The sequence below is a fragment of the Cetorhinus maximus genome, chromosome 11 (genome assembly GCF_964194155.1).
Source record: "Cetorhinus maximus chromosome 11, sCetMax3.hap1.1, whole genome shotgun sequence".
In the NCBI taxonomy this organism is placed as follows: domain Eukaryota; kingdom Metazoa; phylum Chordata; class Chondrichthyes; order Lamniformes; family Cetorhinidae; genus Cetorhinus; species Cetorhinus maximus.
This window is the reverse complement of record NC_135889.1, coordinates 123782045-123809794: the sequence shown is the minus strand read 5'-3', so window position 1 is coordinate 123809794 and position 27750 is coordinate 123782045. Positions and strand designations below refer to the sequence as shown.

Sequence of the window (27750 nt, the reverse complement as noted above, 5' to 3'; positions counted from 1 at the left end):
ATGGAGTTCTTCAGTTAATGTTTTAGTTTCCCACTCATCCTTAAATATTGTTCTGGAATGTGGACATCACGCACGTGACCTTTAAGAATATAAGAAACAGGAGCAGGAGGAGGCCATTCGGCCCCTCGGGCCTGCTGTCCTGTTCAATAAGATCATGGTTGATCTGATTTTGATCTTAACTCCACTTTCTTGCTCTCCATAGCCCTTCTCTCCATTGTATCAATGGCCCAGCCTCCGCCGCTCTCTGCCGAAGAGAATTCCAGAGGTGAATGACCCTCTGAGAGAAGAAATTCATCCTCGTCTCCATCTCAAATGGGAGACCCCTTATTTTTTAAACTGCGCCCCCTAGTTCTAGATCCCACCCCCCGCATAGGAACATAGGAGACATGAGGGGGAACTTCCCCCCCAACATCTATCTGTCAAGCTCCCTCAGAATCTTACATATTTCAACAAGATAACCTCTCATTCTTCTAACCTCTGATGAACGTTGGCCCAACCTAATAACATCAAGGGATAGTGGGGACAAAGGTGCTGAGGTGGATGATCAGCTATTATCTGTTTGAATGGCGGAACAGACTCGAAGGGCTGAATGGCCTCCTCCTGCTCCTATTTCCTCTGTTCCTTTGTTCTTAGGTAACCTGCTCCACCTTTTCCTGACAGGACAGCCCCTTCATCCCAGGGATCAACCTTCTCTGAACTGTTTCCAATGCCAGTGGCCAAAACTGTACCCAGGACTCTAGGTGAACCTTACCAATGCCCCGTACCAGCTGTAGTCTTCCGCATCTCCCTAGGTCTCACGGAAACTGAGGGCAAATAAGCTGATTGGTTGGTGCCGGCAATGGCTCTTTCTGATAGGTTGGATTGACGGCCCACCGGGACAGGCCTTGATCAAGCTGTTGTTTCTGTATCTTCCAGATGGCAGACAAGTCTCAGTCAGAGACGCTCGAGGGCGAGGAGTTTGTTTTGTTCTATAAGGCGCTGACCCAGCGCGATGACATTCACCGACTCTTCAACGAGTTCTCCAAGGACAGGAAGAAGCTGACGCTGCTCGAGTTTGTGGATTTCCTGAAGTATGAGCAACTCGAGCACACGGAGAACGTGGAGAAGTTTGCCATGGATCTAATCGCCAGATATGAGCCATCAGAGACAGGTACTACAGCTGCCTGGACAAACACACCCTGTCGGGTGACAGGGCCACCAATTCCAGCCCGGCACGTCCATCTGAGAGAAGGAATTCCTCCTCATCTCTGTCTTAAAAGGGAGACCCCTTATTCTGAAACTGTACCCCCTGGTTTTCGATTTCCCCGCATCCTCTCAGCATCTAACCTATCGAGCCCCTTCAGGATCTTTTTCAATAAGATCACCTCTTATTCTTCTAAACTCCAGTGAGTATAGGCCCAACCTCTTCAACCGCTCCTCATGGGACAACCCAAACATTCCAGGAATCAGCCTAGTGGACTCTCTCTGAACTGCTCCCAATGCAAGTGTATCCTTCCTTAAGCAAGGAGACCAAAACTATAATCCAGTGCTGAGGGAGCCCTGCGTCCCGGTGCCGAGGGAGCGCGGTGTCCCGGTGCCGAGGGAGCGCGGTGTCCCGGTGCCGAAGGAGCCCCGTGTCCCGGTGCCGAGGGAGCGCGGTGTCCCGGTGCCGAGGGAGCCCTGTGTCCCGGTGCCGAAGGAGCCCCGTGTCCCGGTGCCGAAGGAGCCCTGTGTCCCGGTGCCGAAGGAGCACGGAGTCCCGGTGCCGAGGGAGCGCGGTGTCCCGGTGCCGAGGGAGCCCCGTGTCCCGGTGCCGAGGGAGCCCCGTGTCCCGGTGCCGAGGGAGCGCGGTGTCCCGGTGCCGAGGGAGCGCGGTGTCCCGGTGCCGAGGGAGCGCGGTGTCCCGGTGCCGAGGGAGCACGGAGTCCCGGTGCCGAGGGAGCCCCGCGTCCCGGTGCCGAGGGAGCGCGGTGTCCCGGTGCCGAAGGAGCACGGAGTCCCGGTGCCGAGGGAGCGCGGTGTCCCGGTGCCGAGGGAGCCCCGTGTCCCGGTGCCGAGGGAGCCCCGTGTCCCGGTGCCGAGGGAGCGCGGTGTCCCGGTGCCGAGGGAGCACGGAGTCCCGGTGCCGAGGGAGCGCGGTGTCCCGGTGCCGAGGGAGCCCTGTGTCCCGGTGCCGAGGGAGCCCTGTGTCCCGGTGCCGAGGGAGCGCGGTGTCCCAGTGCCGAAGGAGCACGGAGTCCCGGTGCCGAGGGAGCGCGGTGTCCCGGTGCCGAGGGAGCCCTGTGTTCCGGTGCCGAGGGAGCCCTGTGTCCCGGTGCCGAGGGAGCGCGGTGTCCCGGTGCCGAGGGAGCGCGGTGTCCCAGTGCCGAAGGAGCACGGAGTCCCGGTGCCGAGGGAGCGCGGTGTCCCGGTGCCGAGGGAGCCCTGTGTTCCGGTGCCGAGGGAGCCCTGTGTCCCGGTGCCGAGGGAGCGCGGTGTCCCGGTGCCGAGGGAGCGCGGCGTCCCGGTGCCGAGGGAGCGCGGTGTCCCGGTGCTGAGGGAGCGCGGTGTCCCGGTGCCGAGGGAGCGTGGTGTCCCGGTGCCGAGGGAGCACGGCGTCCCGGTGCCGAGGGAGCCCCGCATCCCGGTGCCGAGGGAGCGCGGTGTCCCGGTGCCGAGGGAGCACGGCGTCCCGGTGCCGAGGGAGCCCTGCGTCCCGGTGCCGAGGGAGCGCGGTGTCCCGGTGCCGAGGGAGCGCGGCGTCCCGGTGCCGAGGGAGGGCGGCGCCCCAGTGCCGAGGGAGCGATGTGTCCCGGTGCCGAGGGAGGGCGGCGCCCCAGTGCCGAGGGAGGGCGGCGTCCCGGCGCCGAGGGAGGGCGACGCCCCAGTGCCGAGGGAGCGATGTGTCCCGGTGCCGAGGGAGCCCCGTGTCCCGGTGCCGAGGGAGCGCGGAGTCCCGGCGCTGAGGGAGCCCCGTGTCCCGGCGCCGAGGGAGGGCGGCGTCCCGGCGCCGAGGGAGCGCGGCGTCCTGGCGCCGAGGGAGCGCCGCGTCCCGGTGCCGAGGGAGCGCGGTGTCCCGGTGCCGAGGGAGCCCCGCGTCCCGGTGCCGAGGGAGCGCGGTGTTGTTGAGTTTCTGGAGTGGGTGAAACGTGTGTTTGGATTGCCAGGCTGTGTTTGTTGCTCTGATGTTTGAATAATCCCTGTCCTTTCTTTCTTATTTATGTGTTTTTAGCCAGGAAGCTACACGCCATGACTTTAGACGGGTTCCTCATGTACCTCTGCTCTCCTGATGGATCCATCTTTAATCCAGAACATGAACCTCTATACCAGGACATGTCACAGCCGCTCTGCCATTACTTCATCTCCTCATCTCACAACACGTACCTGATAGAGGACCAGCTCCGTGGACACAGCAGTGTGGAGGGCTACATCAGGTATTGGCATAGCTTAGCTTACCCGACCCACTGGATGCTACAGGTGGCCTATACCTTTATTCACACTGAGTCCCATTCCCCTATCAGACTTGTGCCCGCAGACCAACATTGGCTCCTGGTCCAGCAATGCGTTGATTTTAAAATTTGCATCCTTGTTTTCAAATCCTTCACCTCCCCAAACTCCTCCAGCCCCCGCCCCCAATCCTCCCTGACCTCTGCACTCCTGCAATTCTGGTCTCTTATGCAGCACCAATTTTCATGCCTCGTTTCCGTGTATTCAACAGACTTGGGCCCTAAACTCTGGAATTGTCTCCCTAAACCTCTCTACTTCTCTAAAAAAAATAATAAAAAGCGCAAAGGTAAATTATGAAAGAAAACTAGATCAACATGTAAAAACTGATAGCAAAAGCTTCTACAAGTATATAAAAGGAAAGGGAGTAGCTAAAGTGAATGTTGGTCCCTTGGAGGATGAGGCAGGGGAGTTAATAGTGGGGAACGCAGAAATGGCAGAGACGCTTAATCAATATTTTGCCTCAGTTTTCACAGTGGAGGACACTAGTACCACCCCAATAGTAACAGGTAGTGCAGAGGGTATGGAGAAGGAGGAGCTTAGAACAATCACCATTGCTGGAGAAAAAGTACTGAGCAAACTATTGGGATTAAAGGGTGACAAGTCCCCAGGACCTGATGGCCTACATCCCAGGTTCTTAAAGGAAGTGGCAGCGGAGATAGTGGATGCACTGGCTATAATATTCCAAAATTCCCTGGATTCTGGAAAGGTTCCAGTGGATTGGAAAAATGCTAATATAACGCTCTTATTCAAAAAGGGGGGGAGGCAGAAAGTAGGAAACTATAGACCAGTTAGTTTAACGTCTGTCATTGGGAAATTGTTGGAATTAATTATTAATGAAGTAGTAATGGGGCATTTGGAAAGTCAAAATGCAATCCATCAGGGTTAGCATGGTTTTATGAAGAGTAAATTGGGTTTTGACTAATTTGCTAGAGTTCTTTGAAGATGTGACAAGTAAAGTGGATAATGGGGATCCTGTAGATGTTGTATATCTGGACTTCCTGAAGGCCTTTGATAAGGTGCCGCACAAAAGATTAATACACAAGATAAGATCACATGGAGTTAGGTGTAATATATTAGCTTGGATAGAGGATTGGCTAACCAACAGAAAGCAGAGAGTTGGGATAAATGGGTCTTTTTCTGGATGGCAAGCTGTAACTAGTGGGATGCCACAGGGTTCGGTCCTTGGGTCCCAACTATTTACAATCTATATTAATGACTTGGATTCAAGGATAGAAGGTACTATAGCTAAATTTGCAGATGACACCAAAATAGCTGGGAAAGTAAGTTGCAAGGAAGAAATAAGAAATTTACAAATGGATATGGACAGGTTAGGTGAATGGGCCAAAATTTGGCAGATGGAGTTTAACGTGGATAAGTGGGAGGTTATCCATTTTGGTCGGAAGAATAAAAAAGCAACTTATTATTTAAATGGAGAGAAACTTCAGAATGCTTCAGTACAGAGGGATCTGGGTGTCCTTGTGCATGAATCGCTGAAAGCTAGTATGCAGGTACAGCAGGTAATAAGGAAGGCAAATGGAATTTTGGCTTTTATTGCTAAAGGAATAGAGTATAAAAATAGGGAAGTGTTGTAATTGTACAAGGCATTGGTGAGACCGCACCTGGAGTACTGTGCACAGTTTTGGTCCCCTTACTTGAGGAAGGATGATGTTGCATTGGAGGTGGTTCAGAGGAGGTTCACTAGATTGATTCCAGAGATGTGGGGCTTGTCTTATTAAGAGAGATTGAGCAGTTTAGGCCTATACTCACTAGAGTTTAGAAGGATGAGAGGAGATCTAATTGGGATATATAAGATGCTAAAGGGGATAGACAAAGTAGACGTGGAGCGGATGTTTCCCCTTGTGGGGCATTCTAGAATGAGAGGCGATAGTTTTAGGCTAAGGGGCGGGAGATTTAAATCGGAGATGAGGAGGAATTATTTTTCTCAAAGGGTCGTGAATCTGTGGAATTCACTACCTCAGAGTGCAGTAGATGCCGAAACGCTGAATAAATTTAAGGAGGAGATAGACAGATTTTTAATTAGTAACAGGGTTGAAAGGTTATGGGGAGAGGGCGGGAAATTGGAGTTGAGGCCGAAATGAGATCAGCCATGATCGTAATGAATGGCGGGGCAGGCTCGAGGGGCTGAATTGCCTACTCCTGCTCCTAGTTCTTATGTCCCTATGTTCTTATGTACCTGTCTCTCCTCCTTGAAAGACACTCCTTTAAAACCTTGCTCTTTGACCAAGCCTTTGGTGAGCTGCCCTCATATCTTACGCTGCATAGCCCTGACTCTGTAGGCCTCAGCCCTTCCCCCTGTTGTCTATGTTGTGGAATTAGAGAAGGACTCTGGTTCACGTTCTCATTTTCCTCCTCAGAGCATTTAGAAAGGGATGTCGGTGTGTGGAGGTTGACTGCTGGGATGGACCGAACCTCGAACCCATTGTGTACCACGGATACACGCTGACTTCCAAGATTTCCTTTAAAGACGTCATCTCGGCGGTCAACAAGTACGCCTTCCGGGTAGGTACACGTGGACGAAGCATTGACACGCGTATGAGGTCAGATGGTGACCTGGGCCGCACTGTGAGTGGGCGATTGGTTTTCAGGCTTGAGGCCCAGTGACAAGCTGTGAAGAAACAGGGGGAGTTCCGGAATGTTCCCGGAACGTTCCCGGTGAGCTGCTCAGCGGATGAATCCTCCGGCCCTTTGTATGGAACTGAATTATTCCTGGGATGTGGGTGTCACTGACGAGCACACCTTTTGTTGCCCATCCCTAATTGCCCTGGAACTGAGTGGCCGGCTGGGCCATTTCAGAGGGGCAGTGAAGAGTCAACCACATGGCTGTGGGTCTGGAGCAACGTGGTTAACTCTTAACCACCCTCTGAAATGGCCTAGCAAGCCACTCAGTTCCAGGGCAATTGGGGATGGACAATGAATGCTGGCCCTGCCAGTGATGCCCACGTCTCATGAGAGAATAAAAAAAAGGAGATTTCCCAGAATGGTTCCAGGGATGAGGAGATTTTAGCGAGAGGGTTCGGTTGGAGAATTTGGGGTTGTTCTCCTTGGGGCAAAGGAGATTGAGGGGAGATTTGGTAGAGGGGGACATAATGAGAGGATTGGATAAGGTAGACAGAGAAAAGCTGTTCCCATTGGCTGACGGTACAAAGACGAGGAGACGCAGACTTAAGATTTTGAGCAAGAGGTGTAGGGAGGGTTGAGTGGTGATGACCTGGAACTCGCTGCGAGGGGGTGGGGGTGGGGTGGGTGGGGGGGGTGGAAGCAGAGACGATGATTTCAAAAAGGAGATTGGATGGACATGTGAGGGAAACAAACTTGTAGGGATACGGGGGCGGAGTGGGGTGGCAGAGAGCAGGCGATGGGCTGAAGGGCCTCCTTCTGTGCTGTAATATCTCTATATGCTTCTATGTTTCCATTTGTGGGGAGAGCAAAACCAGGGACAATCGAGATAAGATAATCACGAGTAAATATTCAGGAGAAACTCCTTTCCTCAGATAGGGGTGAGACTGTGGAACTTGCTGCCACTGGGAGTGGTTGAGGCGAATGGGGGAAATTTACAGGGAAGCTGGATAAACACAAGTGGGAAAGAGGAAGAGACAAATATTGTTTTTTTTATTCACTCATGGGACACGGGCATCGCTGGCTGGGCCAATATTTATTGCCCTTGAGAAGGTGGTGGTGAGCTGCCTTCTTGAACCGCTGCAGTCCATGTGGTGTGGGTACACCCACAGTGCTGTTAGGGATGGAGTTCCAGATTGTGACCCAGTGACAGTGAAGGAACGGTGATATATTTCCAAGTCAGGACGGTGAGTGACTTGGAGGGGAACTTCCAGGTGGTGGTGTTCCCATCTACCTGCTGCCCTTGTCCTTCTAGATGGTAACGGTCGTGGGTTTGCTGATCGGGTGAAATAGGGGAGGGAATGTTCGTGTGGAACATAAAAACTGACATGGACCAGCTGAGTCGAGTGACCTGTTTCTGTGCTGTTTCCCTATTTCTGGGTGATTGGAGATGGAATGGGAGGGGGTTTGATGTTGTGGGTTGTGTAGGGGTTCCAGGGGTGTGGAGGGTGTGGTGGGTTGTGGGGGGTGTGGGATTGGGGGAGCTTGTGGTTGGAGGTTGTGGTAGTGTGGGCGGTGGTGGGGGGGTGGGTGTGGTGTGGAGTGTGGGTGGTGGGGAGTATGAGGGTTTTTGGAGGGCGTTGGGGGTAGGGGTGCGGGGAAGGTAGGTGACAGGGGTTGTCAGGGTGTGAGGCGTGGGTGTGTGGGGTGGGGCGGTGTGGGGTGTTTGGGTGGGAGTGGGGTGTGGGGCAGTGTTCTGGTGTGAGGGTGTGGGGGGTGTTTGGGTGTATGGGGTTGGGGGGGTGTGAGGGTGGGGGCGTGTGGGGTGTTTGGGTGGGTGTGGGTGTGTGGGTTGGGGGGTTGTGGGGGTGGGGGATGTGGGGGTGGGGGAGGGGTGTGGAGCGTGGGGGAGGGGTATGGGGCTTGGGGGGTGGGGGTGTGGGTGTGTGTGGGTGTGGGTGTGTGGGGTGTTTGGGTGGTGTGGGGTGTGTGGTGTGTGTGGGGGGGGGTGTGGGTGGGTGGGGGGTGTAGAAAGGTTGTGTGTTTTTTCACTGTTTTGCCGTCCTGTTTATGATTATTGATGGTTGCAGGTGTCGGATTTCCCCGTGATCCTGTCCATCGAGAATCACTGTAGCGTTGAGCAGCAGAGTGTAATGGCTCATCACCTCCAGAACATCCTGGGACACAAGCTGGTGAAAAGCACCATCGATGGGAAGATCCCAAGTCGATTCCCATCTCCAGAGGTAAGAACTGAGAACTGGAACCCACAGAGCAGAGGGTGGGAGGTGGTCCCAGTGTCGTGTCACACGTGACTGAATTCTAGAAGGTTCTGCGATGAAGTTGGGTTAATAACAGAATTAAAATCATTTCTCTTGATGGATCAGGATGTTGACAAACAGAAACAACAAAAGACTTGCATTTATCCTCACACTTTTCATGACCACTGGATGTGTAAAACCGTCTTACAGCCAATGAAGTACTTTTTGTAGTGTCATCACTGTTGTAATAGGATTACAGTGTCTGAGTGTCTGTGTGTGCGTCAAATGAACATACAAACTAGGAGCAGGTGTAGGCCATTTGGCCCCTCGAGCCTGCTCCACCATTCAATAAGATCATGATGGATCTGATTGTAACCACCGGCCGACCCCCGATAACCTTTCACCCCCTTGTTAATCAAGAATCTATCCACCTCTACCTTAAAAATATTCAAAGACTCTGCTTCCACTGCCTTTTGAGGAAGACAGTTCCAAAGACTCACAACCCTATGAGAGAGAAGTACTCACCTCCTCTCTGTCTTAAATGGGCGACCCCTTATCTTTAAACAGTGACCCTTAGTTCTAGATTCTCCCACAAGAGGAACCATCCTCTCCACATCCACCCTGTCAAGACCCCTCAGAATCTTAAAGGATTCAATCAAGTCGCCTCTTACTCTTCTAAACTCCAGTGGATACAAGCCTAGCCTGTCCAACCTTTCATCATAAGACAACTCACCCATTCCAGTTATTAGCCTGGTAAAATCTTCTCTGAACTGCTTCAAGTGCAATTACATCCTTCCTTAAATAAGGAGACCAGTACTGTACACAAAAACAGAATTACCTGGAAAAACTCAGCAGGTCTGGCAGCATCGGTGGAGAAGAAAAGAGTCGACGTTTCGAGTCCTCATGACCCTTCAACAGAACTGAGTATAGTTAGGAGAGGAGTGAAATATAAGCTGGTTTAAGGTGGGGGGCGGGGGAAGAGAGAAGTTGAGGGTGGGGTGGTTGTGGGGATAAGCAAGCAGTGATAGGAGAAGATAATCAAAAGATGTCACAGACAAAAGGATCAAAGAGGTGTTGAAGGTGGTGATATTATCTAAGAAAATGTGCTAATTAAGAATGGATGGCAGGACACTCAAGGTACAGCTCTAGTGGGGGTGGGGTGGAAAGACTGACAGGGCATTAAAGGTATAGATTTAGAAATAATGGAAATAGGTGGGAAAAGAAAAATCTATATAAATTATTGAAAAAAACAAAAGGGAGGGGGAAGAAATGGAAAGGGGGTGGGGATGGAGGAGAGAGTTCAAGATCTAAAGTTGTTGAATTCAATATTCAGCCCGGAAGGATGTAAAGTGCCTAGTCGGAAGATGAGGTGCTGTTCCTCCAGTTTGCGTTGAGCTTCACTGGAACATTGCAGCAAGCCAAGGACAGACATGTGGGCAAGAGAGCAGGGTGGAGTGTTAAAATGGCAAGCGACAGGGAGGTTTTGGTCTTTCTTGCGGACAGATCGCAGGTGTTCTGCAAAGCGGTCGCCCAGTCTGCGTTTGGTCTCTCCAATGTAGAGGAGACCGCATTGGGAGCAACGAATACAGTAGACTAAGTTAGGGGAAATGTAAGTGAAATGCTGCTTCACTTGAAAGGAGTGTTTGGGCCCTTGGACGGTGAGGAGAGAGGAAGTGAAGGGGCAGGTGTTGCATCTTTTGTGTGGGCATGGGGAGGTGCCATAGGTGGGGGTTGAGGAGTAGGGGGTGATGGAGGAGTGGACCAGGGTGTCCCGGAGGGAACGATCCCTACGGAATGCTGCCGGGGCGGGTGAAGGGAAGAGGAATCGAACGCCTTTGCCAGGTTTACAAAGACAACGGCCAGCTCTTTCCTGTTGCATTTTGCCCCTTTCATGATATTACTGAGAATCGTTATGTTGTCATTGCAACCAGGAGTTGCCACCAGAAACCCTTTCTGCCTGGGGTCAATCTGGACCGCTTCACTTAAGCGTTTGGCGATGATCTTCGTATAGAGCCGTAATAAAATCGGGCCGATTGTTATTGGCCGCCAGTTGTCTATATTTTTAAGTTTTTCCATATCGTCAGTCTTGGGGATGAGGACCGTACGACACTTTTTCAGCATCCGAGGGACGGAATCAAACATGAGCCAGAGGGTGAAGACTGTACACAGGTCTCACTAGTGCCCTGTATAACTGAAGCATAACCTCCCTACAATTGTAATCATTCCCCTCACAATAAATGATAACATTCGATTAGTTTTCCTAATTACCTGCTGTATCTGCATACTAACCTTTTGTGATCCACACACTAGGAAACCCAGATCCCTCTGCATCTCAGAGCTCTGAAATCTCTCACCATTTAGATAATAAGCTTCTTTTTTATTCTTCCTGCCAAAATGGACAATTTTGGACAATTTCACATTTTCCCCACATTATACTCAATATGTGAGATCTTTGCCCATTCGCTTAACCTATCAATGTCCCTTTTCTGTGTGTGAGAGTTTGTGTGCATGTGAGAGAGTGTGCGGGTGTGTGAGAGAGTATGCGGGTGTGTGAGAGAGTGTGCGGGTGTGTGAGAGAGTGTGTGGGTGTGTCAGAGTGTGGGTGGGTGTGTGAGAGAGTGTGTGGGTGGGTGTGTGAGAGAGTGTGTGGGTGGGTATGTGAGAGAGTGTGTGGGTGTGTGAGAGAGTGTGTGGGTGGGTGTGTGAGAGAGTGTGTGGGTGGGTGTGTGAGAGAGTGTGTGGGTGGGTGTGTGAGAGAGTGTGTGGGTGGGTGTGTGAGAGAGTGTGTGGGTGGGTGTGTGAGAGAGTGTGTGGGTGGGTGTGTGAGAGAGTGTGTGGGTGGGTGTGTGAGAGAGTGTGTGGGTGGGTGTGTGAGAGAGTGTGTGGGTGGGTGTGTGAGAGAGAGTGTGGGTGGGTGTGTGAGAGAGTGTGTGGGTGGGTGTGTGAGAGAGTGTGTGGGTGGGTGTGTGAGAGAGAGTGTGGGTGGGTGTGTGAGAGAGTGTGTGGGTGGGTGTGTGAGAGAGTGTGTGGGTGGGTGTGTGAGAGAGAGTGTGGGTGGGTGTGTGAGAGAGTGTGTGGGTGGGTGTGTGAGAGAGTGTGTGGGTGGGTGTGTGAGAGAGTGTGTGGGTGGGTGTGTGAGAGAGTGTGTGGGTGGGTGTGTGAGAGAGTGTGTGGGTGGGTGTGTGAGAGAGTGTGTGGGTGGGTGTGTGAGAGAGTGTGTGGGTGGGTGTGTGAGAGAGTGTGTGGGTGGGTGTGTGAGAGAGTGTGTGGGTGGGTGTGTGAGAGAGTGTGCGGGTGTGTGAGAGAGTGTGTGGGTGTGTGAGAGTGTGGGTGGGTGTGTGAGAGTGTGTGGGTGGGTGTGTGAGAGAGTGTGTGGGTGGGTGTGTGAGAGAGTGTGTGGGTGTGTGAGAGAGTGTGTGGGTGGGTGTGTGAGAGAGTGTGTGGGTGGGTGTGTGAGAGAGTGTGTGGGTGGGTTTGTGAGAGAGTGTGTGGGTGGGTGTGTGAGAGAGAGTGTGGGTGGGTGTGTGAGAGAGTGTGTGGGTGGGTGTGTGAGAGAGTGTGTGGGTGGGTGTGTGAGAGAGAGTGTGGGTGGGTGTGTGAGAGAGTGTGTGGGTGGGTGTGTGAGAGAGTGTGTGGGTGGGTGTGTGAGAGAGAGTGTGGGTGGGTGTGTGAGAGAGTGTGTGGGTGGGTGTGTGAGAGAGTGTGTGGGTGGGTGTGTGAGAGAGTGTGTGGGTGGGTGTGTGAGAGAGCGTGTGGGTGGGTGTGTGAGAGAGTGTGTGGGTGGGTGTGTGAGAGAGTGTGTGGGTGGGTGTGTGAGAGAGAGTGTGGGTGGGTGTGTGAGAGAGTGTGTGGGTGGGTGTGTGAGAGAGAGTGTGGGTGGGTGTGTGAGAGAGTGTGTGGGTGGGTGTGTGAGAGAGTGTGTGGGTGGGTGTGTGAGAGAGTGTGTGGGTGGGTGTGTGAGAGAGTGTGTGGGTGGGTGTGTGAGAGAGTGTGTGGGTGGGTGTGTGAGAGAGTGTGCGGGTGGGTGTGTGAGAGAGTGTGTGGGTGGGTGTGTCAGAGTGTGGGTGGGTGTGTGAGAGAGTGTGTGGGTGGGTGTGTGAGAGAGTGTGTGGGTGGGTGTGTGAGAGAGTGTGTGGGTGTGTGTGAGAGAGTGTGTGGGTGGGTGTGTGAGAGAGTGTGTGGGTGGGTGTGTGAGAGAGTGTGTGGGTGGGTTTGTGAGAGAGTGTGTGGGTGGGTGTGTGAGAGAGAGTGTGGGTGGGTGTGTGAGAGAGTGTGTGGGTGGGTGTGTGAGAGAGTGTGTGGGTGGGTGTGTGAGAGAGAGTGTGGGTGGGTGTGTGAGAGAGTGTGTGGGTGGGTGTGTGAGAGAGTGTGTGGGTGGGTGTGTGAGAGAGAGTGTGGGTGGGTGTGTGAGAGAGTGTGTGGGTGGGTGTGTGAGAGAGTGTGTGGGTGGGTGTGTGAGAGAGTGTGTGGGTGGGTGTGTGAGAGAGCGTGTGGGTGGGTGTGTGAGAGAGTGTGTGGGTGGGTGTGTGAGAGAGTGTGTGGGTGGGTGTGTGAGAGAGAGTGTGGGTGGGTGTGTGAGAGAGTGTGTGGGTGGGTGTGTGAGAGAGAGTGTGGGTGGGTGTGTGAGAGAGTGTGTGGGTGGGTGTGTGAGAGAGTGTGTGGGTGGGTGTGTGAGAGAGTGTGTGGGTGGGTGTGTGAGAGAGTGTGTGGGTGGGTGTGTGAGAGAGAGTGTGGGTGGGTGTGTGAGAGAGTGTGTGGGTGGGTGTGTGAGAGAGTGTGTGGGTGGGTGTGTGAGAGAGTGTGTGGGTTGTGTGAAGAGTGTGTGGGTGGGTGTGTGAGAGAGTGTGTGGGTGGGTGTGTGAGAGAGTGTGTGGGTGGGTGTGTGAGAGAGAGTGTGGGTGGGTGTGTGAGAGAGTGTGTGGGTGGGTGTGTGAGAGAGTGTGTGGGTGGGTGTGTGAGAGAGTGTGTGGGTGGGTGTGTGAGAGAGTGTGTGGGTGGGTGTGTGAGAGAGAGTGTGGGTGGGTGTGTGAGAGAGTGTGTGGGTGGGTGTGTGAGAGAGTGTGTGGGTGGGTGTGTGAGAGAGTGTGTGGGTGGGTGTGTGAGAGAGAGTGTGGGTGGGTGTGTGAGAGAGTGTGTGGGTGGGTGTGTGAGAGAGTGTGTGGGTGGGTGTGTGAGAGAGAGTGTGGGTGGGTGTGTGAGAGAGTGTGTGGGTGGGTGTGTGAGAGAGAGTGTGGGTGGGTGTGTGAGAGAGTGTGTGGGTGGGTGTGTGAGAGAGAGTGTGGGTGGGTGTGTGAGAGAGTGTGTGGGTGGGTGTGTGAGAGAGTGTGTGGGTGGGTGTGTGAGAGAGAGTGTGGGTGGGTGTGTGAGAGAGTGTGTGGGTGGGTGTGTGAGAGAGTGTGTGGGTGGGTGTGTGAGAGAGTGTGTGGGTGGGTGTGTGAGAGAGAGTGTGGGTGGGTGTGTGAGAGAGTGTGTGGGTGGGTTTGTGAGAGAGTGTGTGGGTGGGTGTGTGAGAGAGAGTGTGGGTGGGTGTGTGAGAGAGTGTGTGGGTGGGTGTGTGAGAGAGTGTGTGGGTGGGTGTGTGAGAGAGAGTGTGGGTGGGTGTGTGAGAGAGTGTGTGGGTGGGTGTGTGAGAGAGAGTGTGGGTTTGTGAGAGACACGCATGGAGTCCGGCTTCTGAGCCAGTTATACCCACACAAACAATACAAACTCCTGATAGGGTCACCAGTTGCTCATTAACTTTGAACCCCTTGGGGGCAGACTGCAAAATAATCTGGGTTTTATGGGGCTGCAGAACAATTGGGATAACCGGGGAAGTTCGAGGATCCCCATGCGGGAGGTGGGAATGGGAATATCTGAGGGAGGTGCTCCGGAACTCTTGCTCTGTAGTTATTCGGGTTTGGAGCAGTAACCCTCATGGTTCACGCTGACCGCACAGCCCTGGAGAGCAGGTTAGGGTAATACCTGCACCGGAACTGACAGCACACGGGATGCAGTCAGAATCTGGGAAGGGGCCTTGAGATGCAGCTGGAGTTCCAGACTTAACCAAGAGAAGTCCTGAGGAGATGGACACAGAGCCTTGCGTCTCTCTTTTTGTTACTGCAGGAGGAGAACATTAGGAACATGGAGACTGGTGATCCTGCTGTCTGCCTCCCAGCTCACAGGCAGTGAGAAGGAGCCACATTGACAAAGGGAGGAGCACAACCCTCAAGATCGAGGGGCAACAGGGCCTCCTCCACAGGCAGAGGAAGATCCACGGAGAGCCGTTGTTCGTAGGCACCTCGCTGGACCCAGGGTAAGTAGGCAGCACTTGTCCTACCTGCAGATGAGCAAGAACCAGTGTCACCAGAGATTGCGATTGCCAAGGGAACTGGTTACTCACATAATGCCACCTTCTGAAGGATTTGGCACCTTGAGGACTCAGAGGGCATCCACTGCCAGTGGCCGTGAGAGTGACCGCGGTGCTGTATTTCCATGCCAGTGGCTCTTTCCAGGGCTCCACAGGTGACCCGGGAGGGATCTCACAAGCCTCCACCCACAAGTGTATGCAGGAGGTCACCGACGCCATCTTCACCAAGGCTCACATCTTAATTTCGACCGAATTCAGGCAACCCAGGAAGCAAGAGTGTTGGGATTAGCTGAGGTTTGCATTTCTCACCGGTACAGGGTGCTGTCAACTGCACCCACATGGCTCTAAGGTCTCTTTGGGAGCAAGGAGTTCAGTATGTGAACCACAAGGGCTTCCATTCCCTCAATGTTCAGCTGCTCTGTGACCATAACAAACACATCCTGCAGGTCTGCGCACGATTCCCACGGAGCATCCATGACTCCTACATCCTCAGCAGGTCTCAGATCCCTGACATCTTCCAGAGTCCACAGAGTCTGCAGGGTTGGCTCCTCGGGGACAAGGGCCACCCACAGAGGGTGTGGCTGATGATACTCGTGCGGCGGCCTCAGACTGCAGCAGAGAGAAGGTACAACGAGGCTCATGCCACAACCCGGACTTTGGTGGAGCAAATCATTGGGATCCTGACAATGAGGCTCCAGTGCCTCGACAGATCTGGCAGAGCATTGCAGTACCCCCCTCCCCGCCCCCGAGGGTATACCATGCATCATCGTGGCTGGTTGCACTCTGTACAACCTGGCGATGCAAAGGGTGGGGAGCTGCTGGCTGATGAGGAGATGGAGGAGCTGCCACATCTCCTCTGATGAGGAGGAAGTGGCAGGAGAGGAGGGTGATGAGATCCTGGAAGCCCGGGATTCAGGCCAGGATGAGGCTGTTGCTCTGGCCAGGGCGAGGCAGGGGTGCTCGTGAGGCCTTAATAGCTGCAAGATTCTGCGAGGAGGATGACGAGATGCAGTGAGGACTCTCCTGACAGTACAAGACAGCAACTGGGAGTGTCTGGCACCAGCCTGGCAGAGGTTATCACACTCGCACTCTGTGCAGAGTCTCATCCCAGACAGACCTCGCTGGAATACAGCGGGAACATGGACTTCAACAGTACCTGATCCTCTTGCTCCCTTCAGCATTACACCTTCACCGGCCCAGAATGCAGGTGAGAAGGGGGCAGCCCAGCCTCAAAGGTGCTCAGAGCACACGGAACATCACGTGACCCAGAAACGCTCGGGCACAATGTTCTTACAGGAAACACAATCGACATCAAGGTGCAGGTACCACTGAGGTGGGCTGTGGCTTTGGAGCAGGACAGTCGCTGTGATCAGAGGGTCACACACTGCGCAGAGCAGAGACCCTGGGCTGCCACTCCTGATTCAGTTTGTGCAGGGAGCAAGGTTTCATTTCTGAATGACACAAACGCACCTCATCATAACAAGGAGCTATCGACAAGGAGACGTGACTGTGAGTGTATTTACACTGGTGAACATTATTTACAAGTGATTAACACCCGTGCCCAGGCTGTGCAACTGCATCTTCCTTACTTTCCTAACCCTGCCCGGACTGGAGGTGGAGGCAGCCAGCTGACTGTGACACCCTGTCTGTGTGATGACCTTGATGGGCATCCTCTCAGGGCAGAGACCTGGAGGGCCCCGGCCTGCTTTCGGGGTCCTGCTGTGTGGCAGTGACACCCTCCTCAGCCTGTGGAGCTGGAGCTGCTGAGGTCACAGGAAGAGGGGATTCGGATGGGCCGGACACTCCCGGAGTCACCTGGGTGGATGGCCCTGGGGTTGGCATCTGCTGACCCTCCTCCCTATGGATGCCCCAGGGCCCCTGGCTGACTCATTAAGAGAAGGGGCAGCTGGAGTGAGTCCGAGATGCTTTGCCCCCCTCTCTCGGGGTGTAGGAAGCCAGCATGTGCCCCAGCGTTGGAGTGCAGCTCCTGCACCAGTGCAGGACCAGTGTCCTGGACCAAGGTCTCCAAAGCGTCTGCCATCCTACCAGTGTTGACCTGGGTGCATTGGCATGCCGGCGATATCACCTTGGTCTGACGGTGGACAGATTCCTCCATCGTGCTTTGCAGCCTGAGGAGTGCAGCAGACACCCCTTCCTGATCGTCCCCGGCTGCAATTCCAGCTCCAGCCACTGAGGTCGAACTGAATCCAAAGGCTCATCATCTCTCTCGGAGTCAGCAGATTTCTGCCCCCCTCCCAGCTGTCCTCTGAGTGTCGGCACCCTGGGATGTCCCTGCCCTCCACCTGCTCTGGATCAGACCCCAAGGCTACTCTAGAACTAGGTCCCACCGAGGTGTGTGTCTCTGCGCTGGTGGAGGGTGTGGGTGAGGCTGTGACAGGTCTTCAATGAGGGTGTCATCAGATTCCTCTTCCCACTCACTGTCTTTGGGGCTTGAGTCAAGGGCCTGGCTTGTGGGTGCCCTCGACTGTTTTCCAGATGTGCCTGTGAAAGAAAGGAGAGACCATTAGTGCGTGGCAGGGGACTGTGTAACAGGACACGTCACTCACAGCCTGGTTATCTGATGGATGTTGTAGTGCAGGATCCTCACTTGGTTGAGCAGCGCCGACCTCACCGTCAGCACAGGAACGTTCCAGGTCTTTACCGGCCAACTGGGTGACTCTATTTTCCAAGTCGGGAAGGGCCTTCAGTTGAGACATTCCACCACCAGTCTGGGACCTCTCCATTTCATTGTGAACCAGCTTGTCCTGCTTGAAGACAGATGGAGAGAGTGTGGGCAGGACATCTGCCAGGCCAGATGAGAAGGATGCCTGGCATGTGTGGGTGGTGAGTGGTGCCATGGACAGGACGAGGGCACAATATGCAGGGCAGATGACGGTGTGTGTGAGAGAATGAATGGTGATGTCCTTGAACCGACAGTGAGTGAGATCCCTGTGGGTGTGTGATGGGTTTGTGAGTGTGTGAGTTGAGAGTGATGAGAGGAGTCTCTGGCAGAACAGAGGAGATCATTCACCCTCTTTCGGCACAGCGTGGCTGCCCTCTTTTGCAGGGCGTTGGCGCTGATCACCACTGCCAGCGCCTCCCGTGCTGAATTGGTGACATTGGATGAGGTTCTATGCCCAGAGCCGGGGGTAGAGGAGTTCGCAATGGGCCTTCACGGTGTCCGGAGAGAGGTGTCACTCAGTTTGGGGGCAGTGTGTTTCCTTCCTTTGGAAGCCATGACTTTACCAACTTTCAATCCCTTAGAGAGTGAAAGCTCTGTGCAGGGGCAACCTTATAACATGGTGCTAAGTTTACAGAAGGCCTGAGGTGACGGTGGGGCGGGTGAATCAGAGGCTGGAAATCCAACATCAAACACGTGCCCCGCAATTTTTTCAGCAAAGTGATGCACGATACAACAGAAAAAAACTGCCATTACTGTCGGCGGATCACACACCAATTTCCCCACCCAATTTCAGACTTTGCTGATTTCTGGGACAATTCCACTGTGTGTGTGTGTGCATGCGTGTGTGTGTGTAAGTGTGTGTGTGTGTGTATGTGTATGTAAATGTGTGCATGCGTGTGTGTGTATATGTGGATGTGCGCGCGCGTGTATGTGAATGTGTGCGTGCGTGTGTGTGTGTGTGTGTGTATGTGTAAATGTGAATGTGTGTACGAGAGAGACTGTGTGTGTGTGTGTGTTTATGCATCTGTGAGAGTGTGTGTGCTTGTTTGTGTGTGTGAGACAGTGTGAGTGTGTTCTTCTGTCTGTGAGAGTGTGTCTGCTTGTGTGTGTGTGTGTGTGAGAGAGAGAGTGTGTGTGTGTGAGAGAGTGTCTAGGGTCTATGTGTGTGGGTGTGTGTGTGTGTGTGTGAGAGAGTGTCTAGGGTCTATGTGTGTGGGTGTGTGTGTGTGTATGAGAGAGAGTGTCTAGGGTCTATGTGTGTGTGTGTGTGTGTGTGTGAGAGAGAGTGTCTAGGGTCTATGTGTGTGGGTGTGTGTGTGTGAGAGAGAGTGTCTAGGGTCTATGTGTGTGTGTGTGTGTGTGTGTGTGAGCGAGAGAGTGTCTAGGGTCTATGTGTGTGTGTGTGTGTGTGTGTGTGTGAGAGAGAGTGTCTAGGGTCTATGTGTGTGTGTGTGTGTGTGTGAGAGAGAGTGTCTAGGGTCTATGTGCGTGGGTGTGTGTGTGTGTGTGAGAGAGCAATAGTGTGTGTGTCTGTGTGCATGTGTGTTGAGAGGGAGGTTTTAAAAAGTTTCTTGCAAATCATTCTCAGATGAAGTAATCTAATTACTTTTCAAAGAGCTTTGACCGGTTAGAGACTAAATAAGCTGCTAATATGATTTACAAACCAACTGTCAACAACTACAAACCATCTACATCATTTTACAACCCTTGTGTCATACTTGATCCCAAGATGTGCCACTGACCTCATATTCACACCATCACAATGACCGCCTATTTCCCCTACATTAACACCCAGCACCTTCACCCTGTCTCAGCTACCTACCTGCTACTTTAGTGTACTTTACTGGAGTTTGCCGATGATACAGAGCTGAGTAGGAAGGTAAGCTGTGGGGAGGACACAGAGGCTGCAAAGAGATACAGACAAGTTCAGTGAGTGGGTAACAAGATGGCAGATGGAGTGTAATGTGGGGAAATGTGAAGTTATTCACTTTGGTCGAAAGAATAGAAAAGCAGAATATTTTAAAAAGGTGAGAAATGTGTAAATATTGATGTTCAAAGAGATTTGGGTGTATCTGTACAAAGTGTGCAAGAAGTTAACATACAGGTACAGCAAATGGCATGTAGGCCTTTATTGCAAGGGGATTGGTCTACAGGGATAAGGAAGTCTTGCTAGAGTTGTACTGGGTTTGGTGAGACCACATCTGGAATACTGTGCGCAGTTTTGGTCTCTACATTTACAGAAGGATATACCTGCATTGGACAGGGTACAATGAAGATTCACTAAATTGGCCTCTGGGGTGAGAGGCTCTAAAATTAGGTCTATTTTCTCTGGAGTTTGGAAGAATGAAAGGGTATCTCATTGAAACGTGCGATTCTGAAGGGGTTTGGCAGGGTAGACCTAAGAGATTGTTTCTGCTGGTTGGTGAACCTAAAACACAGGGGCACAATCTCAGGGTAAGGGGCCGATCATTTAGGACTGAGATGAGGGGAGATTACTTCACTCAAAGGCTGGTGAATCTCTGGAATTCTCTACCCCAGAGGGTTGTGGATGCTCCATCGCTGATTAAATTTAAGGCTGGGATGGACAGATTTTTGGTTTCTCAGGGAATCAAGGGATAGGGGGAATGGGTGGGCAAGTAGAGTTGAAGTCCAAGATTAGCCATGATGGTATTGAATGGGGGAGCAGGCTCGATGGGCCGAGTGGTCCACTCCTGCTCCTGTTTCTAGTGAACTGAAACCCTCACCTGTGCCTTCATTACCTCTTGGCTGGACTATTCCAGCACACTCCTGGGCTGGCCTCCCACATTCTAACCTCCTTAAACTCCATGTCATCCAAAACCCTGCTGGAGAGGCCCTAACTCACACCAAGCCCGGTTCAACCATCCCCCATTGTACTCGCTGACCTACATTAGCCGCTGGTTTGGCAAATTTTAAAATTTCTCATCCTCCTTTCCAAATCCCCCCCACCCCACCCCCACAGCCTCAGCCCTTCCTCCCTCTGTAATCTCCTCCGGCCCCGCGCCCCTCACCTAATTCTGGTGTCTTTCACATCCCCGATTTTACTCGCACTGCCTCTGGCGGCTGTGCCTTCAGCTGCCTGGGGGCCCTGAGCCCTGGAACTCCCTTCCTAACCCTCACTGCCTCCCCTACCTCACTTTCCTCCTTTAAGTCACTCCTTAAAACCTACCTCCTGGACCAAGCTTTTGATCGACTGACCCAGCCTCTCCTTCAGTGGCTCAGTGTTAGATGTTGCTCCTGTGGAGTACCTTGGGACATTCTAATCGATTAAACGCACCGCACACCTCAAAATACAAGCTTTTGCTGTTATTTTTGAAAAAAAAAACAGCAATTCCTGTTGTTTATTTATTCCAAATTCCTGGATTTATAAGATGGCGGGATTGACATTCCTGCTATTATTAACAATTCCCTGTAAACTCCGGAAATCCAAAATACGGACACACCAATTATGCGGAGATCTTTTTGAGAGATTTACGCCACTACCAGACTCACCACTCAGATCTGCGGCAAGTCACAAAACGGTGAGTGTCTGATGGCCGTTAGAATTATTCTAATGGTCTTCCTTTCACTGAAGGTCAGAGTAACAGCTTTTGGCTGTTTCAGTGGGAAGGTAGCAGGAGGGAGAGGGGCAAGATGGGTGAGGGAGGAAGAAAATGCGGCTAATTAGTTAGGAATTGGAATTGAACGTCTGCTCCCTCAGTCTGTCTGCAGCCGACCAGGGGTAAGTTTTGCTTTTTTTTTTAAACCAATGGCATCTAAGAAAAGTGCGGCAAAATGTAAGCATGTTTAGAAAAAAAACATTTTTTTATTAGTGCTTCAAATGTTTGGAAGGGATGTCATGGAGCGCAGCGGGTGTTGTAGGGTGTTGGTTACAGTTTTTGGTAAGTCTGAAGAAGTCTTCGTAGTCACATGTAGGTTAACTGGAAGGTCTTTGTTGACTCTTCGAGCTATTTACAAATATAGTGTAAAGGGAACAAGCTGGGAGCTGTCTCCATGCTGGCTGGTACACACGTCTCAGTCCTCACACTCAGCTGGGTGCTGTCACATGCTCTCTTACATCACTGTGTGTGCGGTACTGCACTCAGTCCCACATTAACTCTATATGTGCCAGACCCTTATACTACATTTGGGTAGCACCCTTACCCCTGAGTCAGAAGCACCGGTCATAGTCTCACTCCGGGGCTTAAGAAGATGTGTTAATAACGCGGCCAAACAGATTGAGTATCGGCCTGTCAATCCTTCCAACACACGCCCGCGGCAGGCGGTAAGAGTGGGAGAGTCTCCTGGTCAGCCATGTTTGATGTGGAGCGGCGCCCCTCGAGGTATATCCTCGGACAGCAGGACAAACAGGCGTAAGCGTGTGCTTTCCCTGTCTCGTGTGTTACCAGACATGGGGAGCCTTCTTTATAATGTTTTGTCATGTTTTATTTCTCAGGTACGTGTATATATCCAGTTCACACACTTGCAGTTAGGCAGTCTAACACTATTCTATCATCCGGAAAATTCCAAAATCCAGAGAAGTCTTCATCCCAAACTGGGGGCGGGGTGGGGGGGAGTCTGGAGAGGTTACGGTGTGGGAATATAACTTAGAAAAACAGACTAGCATAAAAACCCTGTTTCCCTCTTCCTAGGTTCATGTCTTTGGGTCCATTTATAGATCATTAGAATCAGAGAGGATTCTTGATTGACAAGGGTGTGAAAGGCTAGAGGGAGTGACAGGAAATTAGAGGCCACAACCAGATCAGCCATGATCTTATTGAAAGGGGCAGCAGGCTCAAGGGGCTGAATGGCCCACTCCTGCTCCTAATTCATATCAAATACACAAGAGAAAATAAACCCTCGGGTGGAATCCCTGGGCATCCGCCAGTGATGATTATCCCATTAGGTATGACAGGTACCAATTATAAACCATATATAGGCCTCTCGAGCCTGTTACACAGGAACAGGAGGAGGCCATTCAGCCCCTCGAGCCTGTTACACAGGAACAGGAGGAGGCCATTCAGCCCCACGAGCCTGTTACACAGGAACAGGAGGAGGCCATTCAGCCCCTCGAGCCTGTTACATAGGAACAGGAGGAGGCCATTCAGCCCCTCGAGCCTGTTACACAGGAACAGGAGGAGGCCATTCAGCCTCTCGAGCCTGTTACACAGGAACAGGAGGAGGCCATTCAGCCCCACGAGCCTGTTACACAGGAACAGGAGGAGGCCATTCAGCCCCACGAGCCTGTTACACAGGAACAGGAGGAGGCCATTCAGCCCCATGAGCCTGTTACACAGGAACAGGAGGAGGCCATTCAGCCCCTCGAGCCTGTTACACAGGAACAGGAGGAGGCCATTCAGCCCCTTGAGCCTGTTACACAGGAACAGGAGGAGGCCATTCAGCCCCTCGGACCTGTTACACAGGAACAGGAGGAGGCCATTCAGCCCCTCGAGCCTGTTACATAGGAACAGGAGGAGGCCATTCAGCCTCTCGAGCCTGTTACACAGGAACAGGAGGAGGCCATTCAGCCCCTCGGACCTGTTACACAGGAACAGGAGGAGGCCATTCAGCCCCTTGAGCCTGTTACACAGGAACAGGAGGAGGCCATTCAGCCCCTCGGACCTGTTACACAGGAACAGGAGGAGGCCATTCAGCCCCTCGAGCCTGTTACATAGGAACAGGAGGAGGCCATTCAGCCTCTCGAGCCTGTTACACAGGAACAGGAGGAGGCCATTCAGCCCCTTGAGCCTGTTACACAGGAACAGGAGGAGGCCATTCAGCCCCACGAGCCTGTTACACAGGAACAGGAGGAGGCCATTCAGCCCCTTGAGCCTGTTACAAAGGAACAGGAGGAGGCCATTCAGCCCCTCGAACCTGTTACAAAGGGACAGGAGGAGGCCATTCAGCCCCTCAAGCTTGTTATGCAGGAACAGGAGGAGGCCATTCAGCCCCTCAAGCCTGTTACACAGGAACAGGAGGAGGCCATTCAGCCCCATAAGCCTGTTCCACCATTCAACCATATCATGACTGATCTGCATCTGAACTGCATCCACCTGCCTTAGTTCCAGAAACCTTAATCCCCTCACCCAACAAAAATCTAACAATTCTGATGGAGGGTCACACAACCTGAAATGATAACTCTGTTCCTCTCTCCACAGATTTTGCCTGACCTGTTGGATATTTCCAGCACTTTCTGTTTTTCTTTCAAAATCCATCACGGATTTCGAAATGCACCCCCACCCTCGCGGACCCCACCTCCTCTTGGTCTCAGCAGCTTGTTGTTGTGGGGGGGTGAGTTCCAGATTCCCACTGCCCTTTGTGTGGTGAAGTGTTTCCCGACATCACCCCCGAACGGCCTGGCTCGGACTTTAAGGTTCCGCCCTTTTGTTCCGGACCCCTCCCCCAAACCCCCCCCCCAAACACCCCCCACCCTCACTCCCCACATCCCCCAATCCAACTCCACCAGGGGAAACAGGCTCTATTTACCCTATTGAATGGCTTAACGTTTTAACACCTCAGTCAGATGACCCCCTCAATCCTCTAAACTGAAGGGAATACAAACTGGATTCTATATAACTGGTCCTCAACATTTAACCCTGTCCAAGTCTCGGTGTTGCTCTGGCAGAGTCCAGGTCATTCAAAAAAAACCTCAGACGTGAGGCAGCTGAGTTTCCATTATCATCTTAAAAAGATAAAAATCACAACAGATTCCATCCCCGTCGTTGCACCAGCTATTGGCCGCTTTAGAAACTTTTGCCATTTGTTGAAGAGTGAAACACGATCGCCTCAGGCCCGCGATGGGCAGCTGCTAACACATTTCACCAGCAGAGAGGTCAGTCTGCAGAGGAGAGTGAAATTAATAATTGACGGTCAGTGAGCAGCGAGACCGATTAACCCCTTGAGCACTGGGGACAGTGAGAACTCTCTGCCCAAAGGGGTGAGGCTCGGACACCTCCCAGTGAGCAGGTCGCAGAGGCGGAGAAATGGGAGGCATTGGGAGGCGGGGAAATGCTGAAAATGTACAGAAAAGCGTGTTCTGACCAGGACGGGAGGAGTGCTCAGTTTCCTTTAGCCCCACTACTGCACAGGTCGCACCCATAAGTGTCAATGTTTAATTCACTCGCCAAAATGGCCAATGGTTCACTTTTGCTATTTTAGACTCAGAGTAAAAGAGACTTTAACCAGGCTTCTTTCAATAAACTCACAATGATTGATTTATTATGTAGCAAAACTTCTTTTTTAAAACAAATTGCAAAAACTGGTTAACATACCATTTGTAATCTGGAAAAGTAACTATATACCCCTTTAAATCCACAAACACACACAGACACACACACACACACACACAGACACACACACACAGACACACACACACACACACACAGACACACATACACACAGACACACACACACACACAGACACACACACACACAGACACACACACAGACACACAGACACATACACAAAGACACACACACACAGACACAGACACACAGACAGACACACACACACAGACACACACACACAGACACACAGATACACACACACACAGACACACACACACAGACACACACACACAGACACACAGACACACACACAGACACACACACACACAGACACACACACAGACACAGACACAGACACAGACACACAGACACACAGACACACACACAGACACACACAGAGACAGACACACGGACACAGACACACACACACAGACATACAGACACACACACACACACACACATACAGACACACACACACACACACACAGACACACATACACAGACACACACACAGACACACACACACACACAGACACACACTCACAGACACACACTCACACACAGACACACACACACAGACACACACAGACACACACACACACAGACACACACTCACAGACACACACACACAGACACACACACACACAGACACACACGCACATACACACACAGACACACACACACACAGACACACACACACACACAGACACACACACACACACACAGACACACACACACAGACACACAATTGCAGTGGTTGGTGTAGGGAGCAGAAAACCTTTTCCCAGTGGGAACACATTATGAAAAAGGATAAAGTTTGAAGAGTTTTGGTGCTGTTGGTTTGGTGGTTCTGTGGGCAAAGATGGCTCTCTGATGATGGTAATTGACCGGCAGTTCTGTCCAAAGGAGCTTCGGTGAATCACTGTTCCTGGGAACTGTCTCTTGTCGCAGTTTCTCGGGTTTCTAAACATAGATAAGTTCTACTGAGATGAGCATTTTCTGGCTGAAGATTGATAACCAATTTCGGGCGAGTTTGGGAGAGAGATAATTGGGTAACCTTCCTTTTCAGTGTACCCCCAAACACATCCTGGGTTCAAAAACAAATGTTCAAATAGAGCTCATCTCAGGTCAGGTATTTCCAGAAAAGTCAGCAGCAGCCCACAGTGTGGAAACAAATAGCAGTATTTTGTATTTCCCTCCAGCAGTTAAAGCTCAACTACAAATAACTCTTATCTGCTCGGGTGCCTTGCTGGTCAATTAGCTGAAGGCTGGTAAAAAACAGCCTTTCCCACAGTCCACAGTGAACTTTTAACCCTTTACAAAAAAAAAATCAGGTCAGTCCCCAAGAAAGTCCAAATCATTCAATATCCTTCCAATTTTTAAAAACACATTGGGCGGAATTTTTCGGTTGGCGGGTGGGTTGGATTGGCTGGCCTGGGATTGGCCGGGGAGCGGATCGCCGAATGGCTGGCCTGGGATCGGCCGGGGAGCGGATCGCCAACCTCGATTGGCCCCCCCGACAGCGATTTCACGCTGGCCGGCCAGTTAATGGCTCAGTGCTGCCGGGGTGGAGCGGGGGGTGGGGGGTGGGAAGAGGGTGGGCGCTGACGCCAATGCGGGCGGGGGGGGCCGAGCGCTGATGGAAAGGTCCCTGAGGCTAAACCCAGGGAGCTGAAAACCTGAAGAATCGAAAATAAACTTTTGAAAGGCAGTAAAAGAATTGTCCAAACACCTCAATCAGGCACCTGAATATATATATACGATGAAAGTGCTGCTCATCGATTTTTATTTTTATTTTATTTCATCACGGAAATCTCATCCCGGCCCTTGGATGAGGTTACATGAAAAATGTGAAGGCTGCCCGGCCGATTAGCCCGTCCGCCAACAGTAAGATTGGACGGGCAGCGTAAAATTAGACAATTGTGCCGTTCATTGACCTTAATTGGGCCTCTTAATTGTCGGAGGGGACGCTTCCGACTTCTGCGTGTGCCCGCCGACTGGAATATCGCGGGAGCGCGGGAATGATGTCCGGACGCTCGCCCGACGTCATCTTGTACAATTTCACGCCGAATTGGGTCAGGCGCTCGCTCCCCCCACCCCCCACCCCGATCAGTGTAAAATTCTGCCCATGTAAGTTCTTGGGGATATAGATTCCTAACAAGAGGAAGACTGGCCACTGTGAGGGGGACAGGAGGATTGGAGAGGGAGAGGAGGAAAGGAGAGATAGAGAGAGAGAGAGAGAAGAAATAGACATGCATTTATATAGCGCCTTTCAGAACCGCAATGTAAAGTGTTTTACAGCAAATGGTGTAGTCACTGTTGGAAATATAGGGAACACAGCACAGCAAGATCCCATAAACAACAATGTGATTTTGATGTTGTTTGAAGGATAAACGTTGTCCCCAGGACACTGGGGAGAAGTTATTTTGGGATGTTTTCTTGCATCAAACGCATCAAAACTGTTGTTGTTGAGCCCGGGCCGGAAGCCTGGATGGTTGTTTGTCCCCCCTCCCCACCCAACCCCCCTCTCTCCCCCCGCACCCGGCCAGAACTGTTGGGGGGGCCAAACGGAGCCTCTCCCCCTCTCCTAACATGATGCTCAGCACAGAGCCAGGGTCAAATCTGGGAGCCTCAATACCAACAACAAACTGCATCTATATAATGCCTTTAAATGTAGTAAAAATGTCACAAGGTGCTTCCCAGGCGCCGTTACCTAACAGGATTTGATCCAGGAATCAATGATCGGGCTTATTGGCCTCAGTACCAGACCAGACAGCCAATAAACATTGTGCTGATGGGCAGCTTGATTAAATGTTTGTTCTGACAGGAGCTGAAGTGGAAGGTTCTGGTGAAAGGGAAACGGATTGACAAGTTGGAGGACTGCCTAAATGGGCAGGGGGAAGACCACTACACGGGGGAGGTCACCGACGAGGACGAGGCAGCAGAAATAGATGACGAGAACATCAAGAACGAAGTGAAGAGGAAAGGGAAGGTAAGGGCTGCATCTGAATGGTGCCAGGTCATCCCCACTAGTGTTAAATCCAAAGGGACAGAACCCTGGTGGTGGTGGGCGAGGGGGTGGGGTGGAGGATTCTCCTGCCACAGAATCAGACAAGAGCCTAGCGGAGTTTTGGGGA

General features: G+C 52.2%; 1 protein-coding gene across 2 annotated transcripts in view; it reads left to right on the top strand.

Moving 5' to 3' along the window:
* LOC144686890 (1-phosphatidylinositol 4,5-bisphosphate phosphodiesterase delta-4-like) overlaps positions 1-27750 on the top strand; it is a 72347-nt gene that overhangs the window by 11032 nt on the left and 33565 nt on the right. For both annotated transcript variants that reach the window (XM_078552713.1, XM_078552712.1), the window contains 5 exons: positions 916-1150; positions 3191-3392; positions 5841-5985; positions 8133-8285; positions 27441-27605. In XM_078552713.1, the coding sequence (XP_078408839.1) occupies positions 916-1150; positions 3191-3392; positions 5841-5985; positions 8133-8285; positions 27441-27605 (900 nt within the window). The remainder of the gene's footprint in view (positions 1-915; positions 1151-3190; positions 3393-5840; positions 5986-8132; positions 8286-27440; positions 27606-27750) is intronic.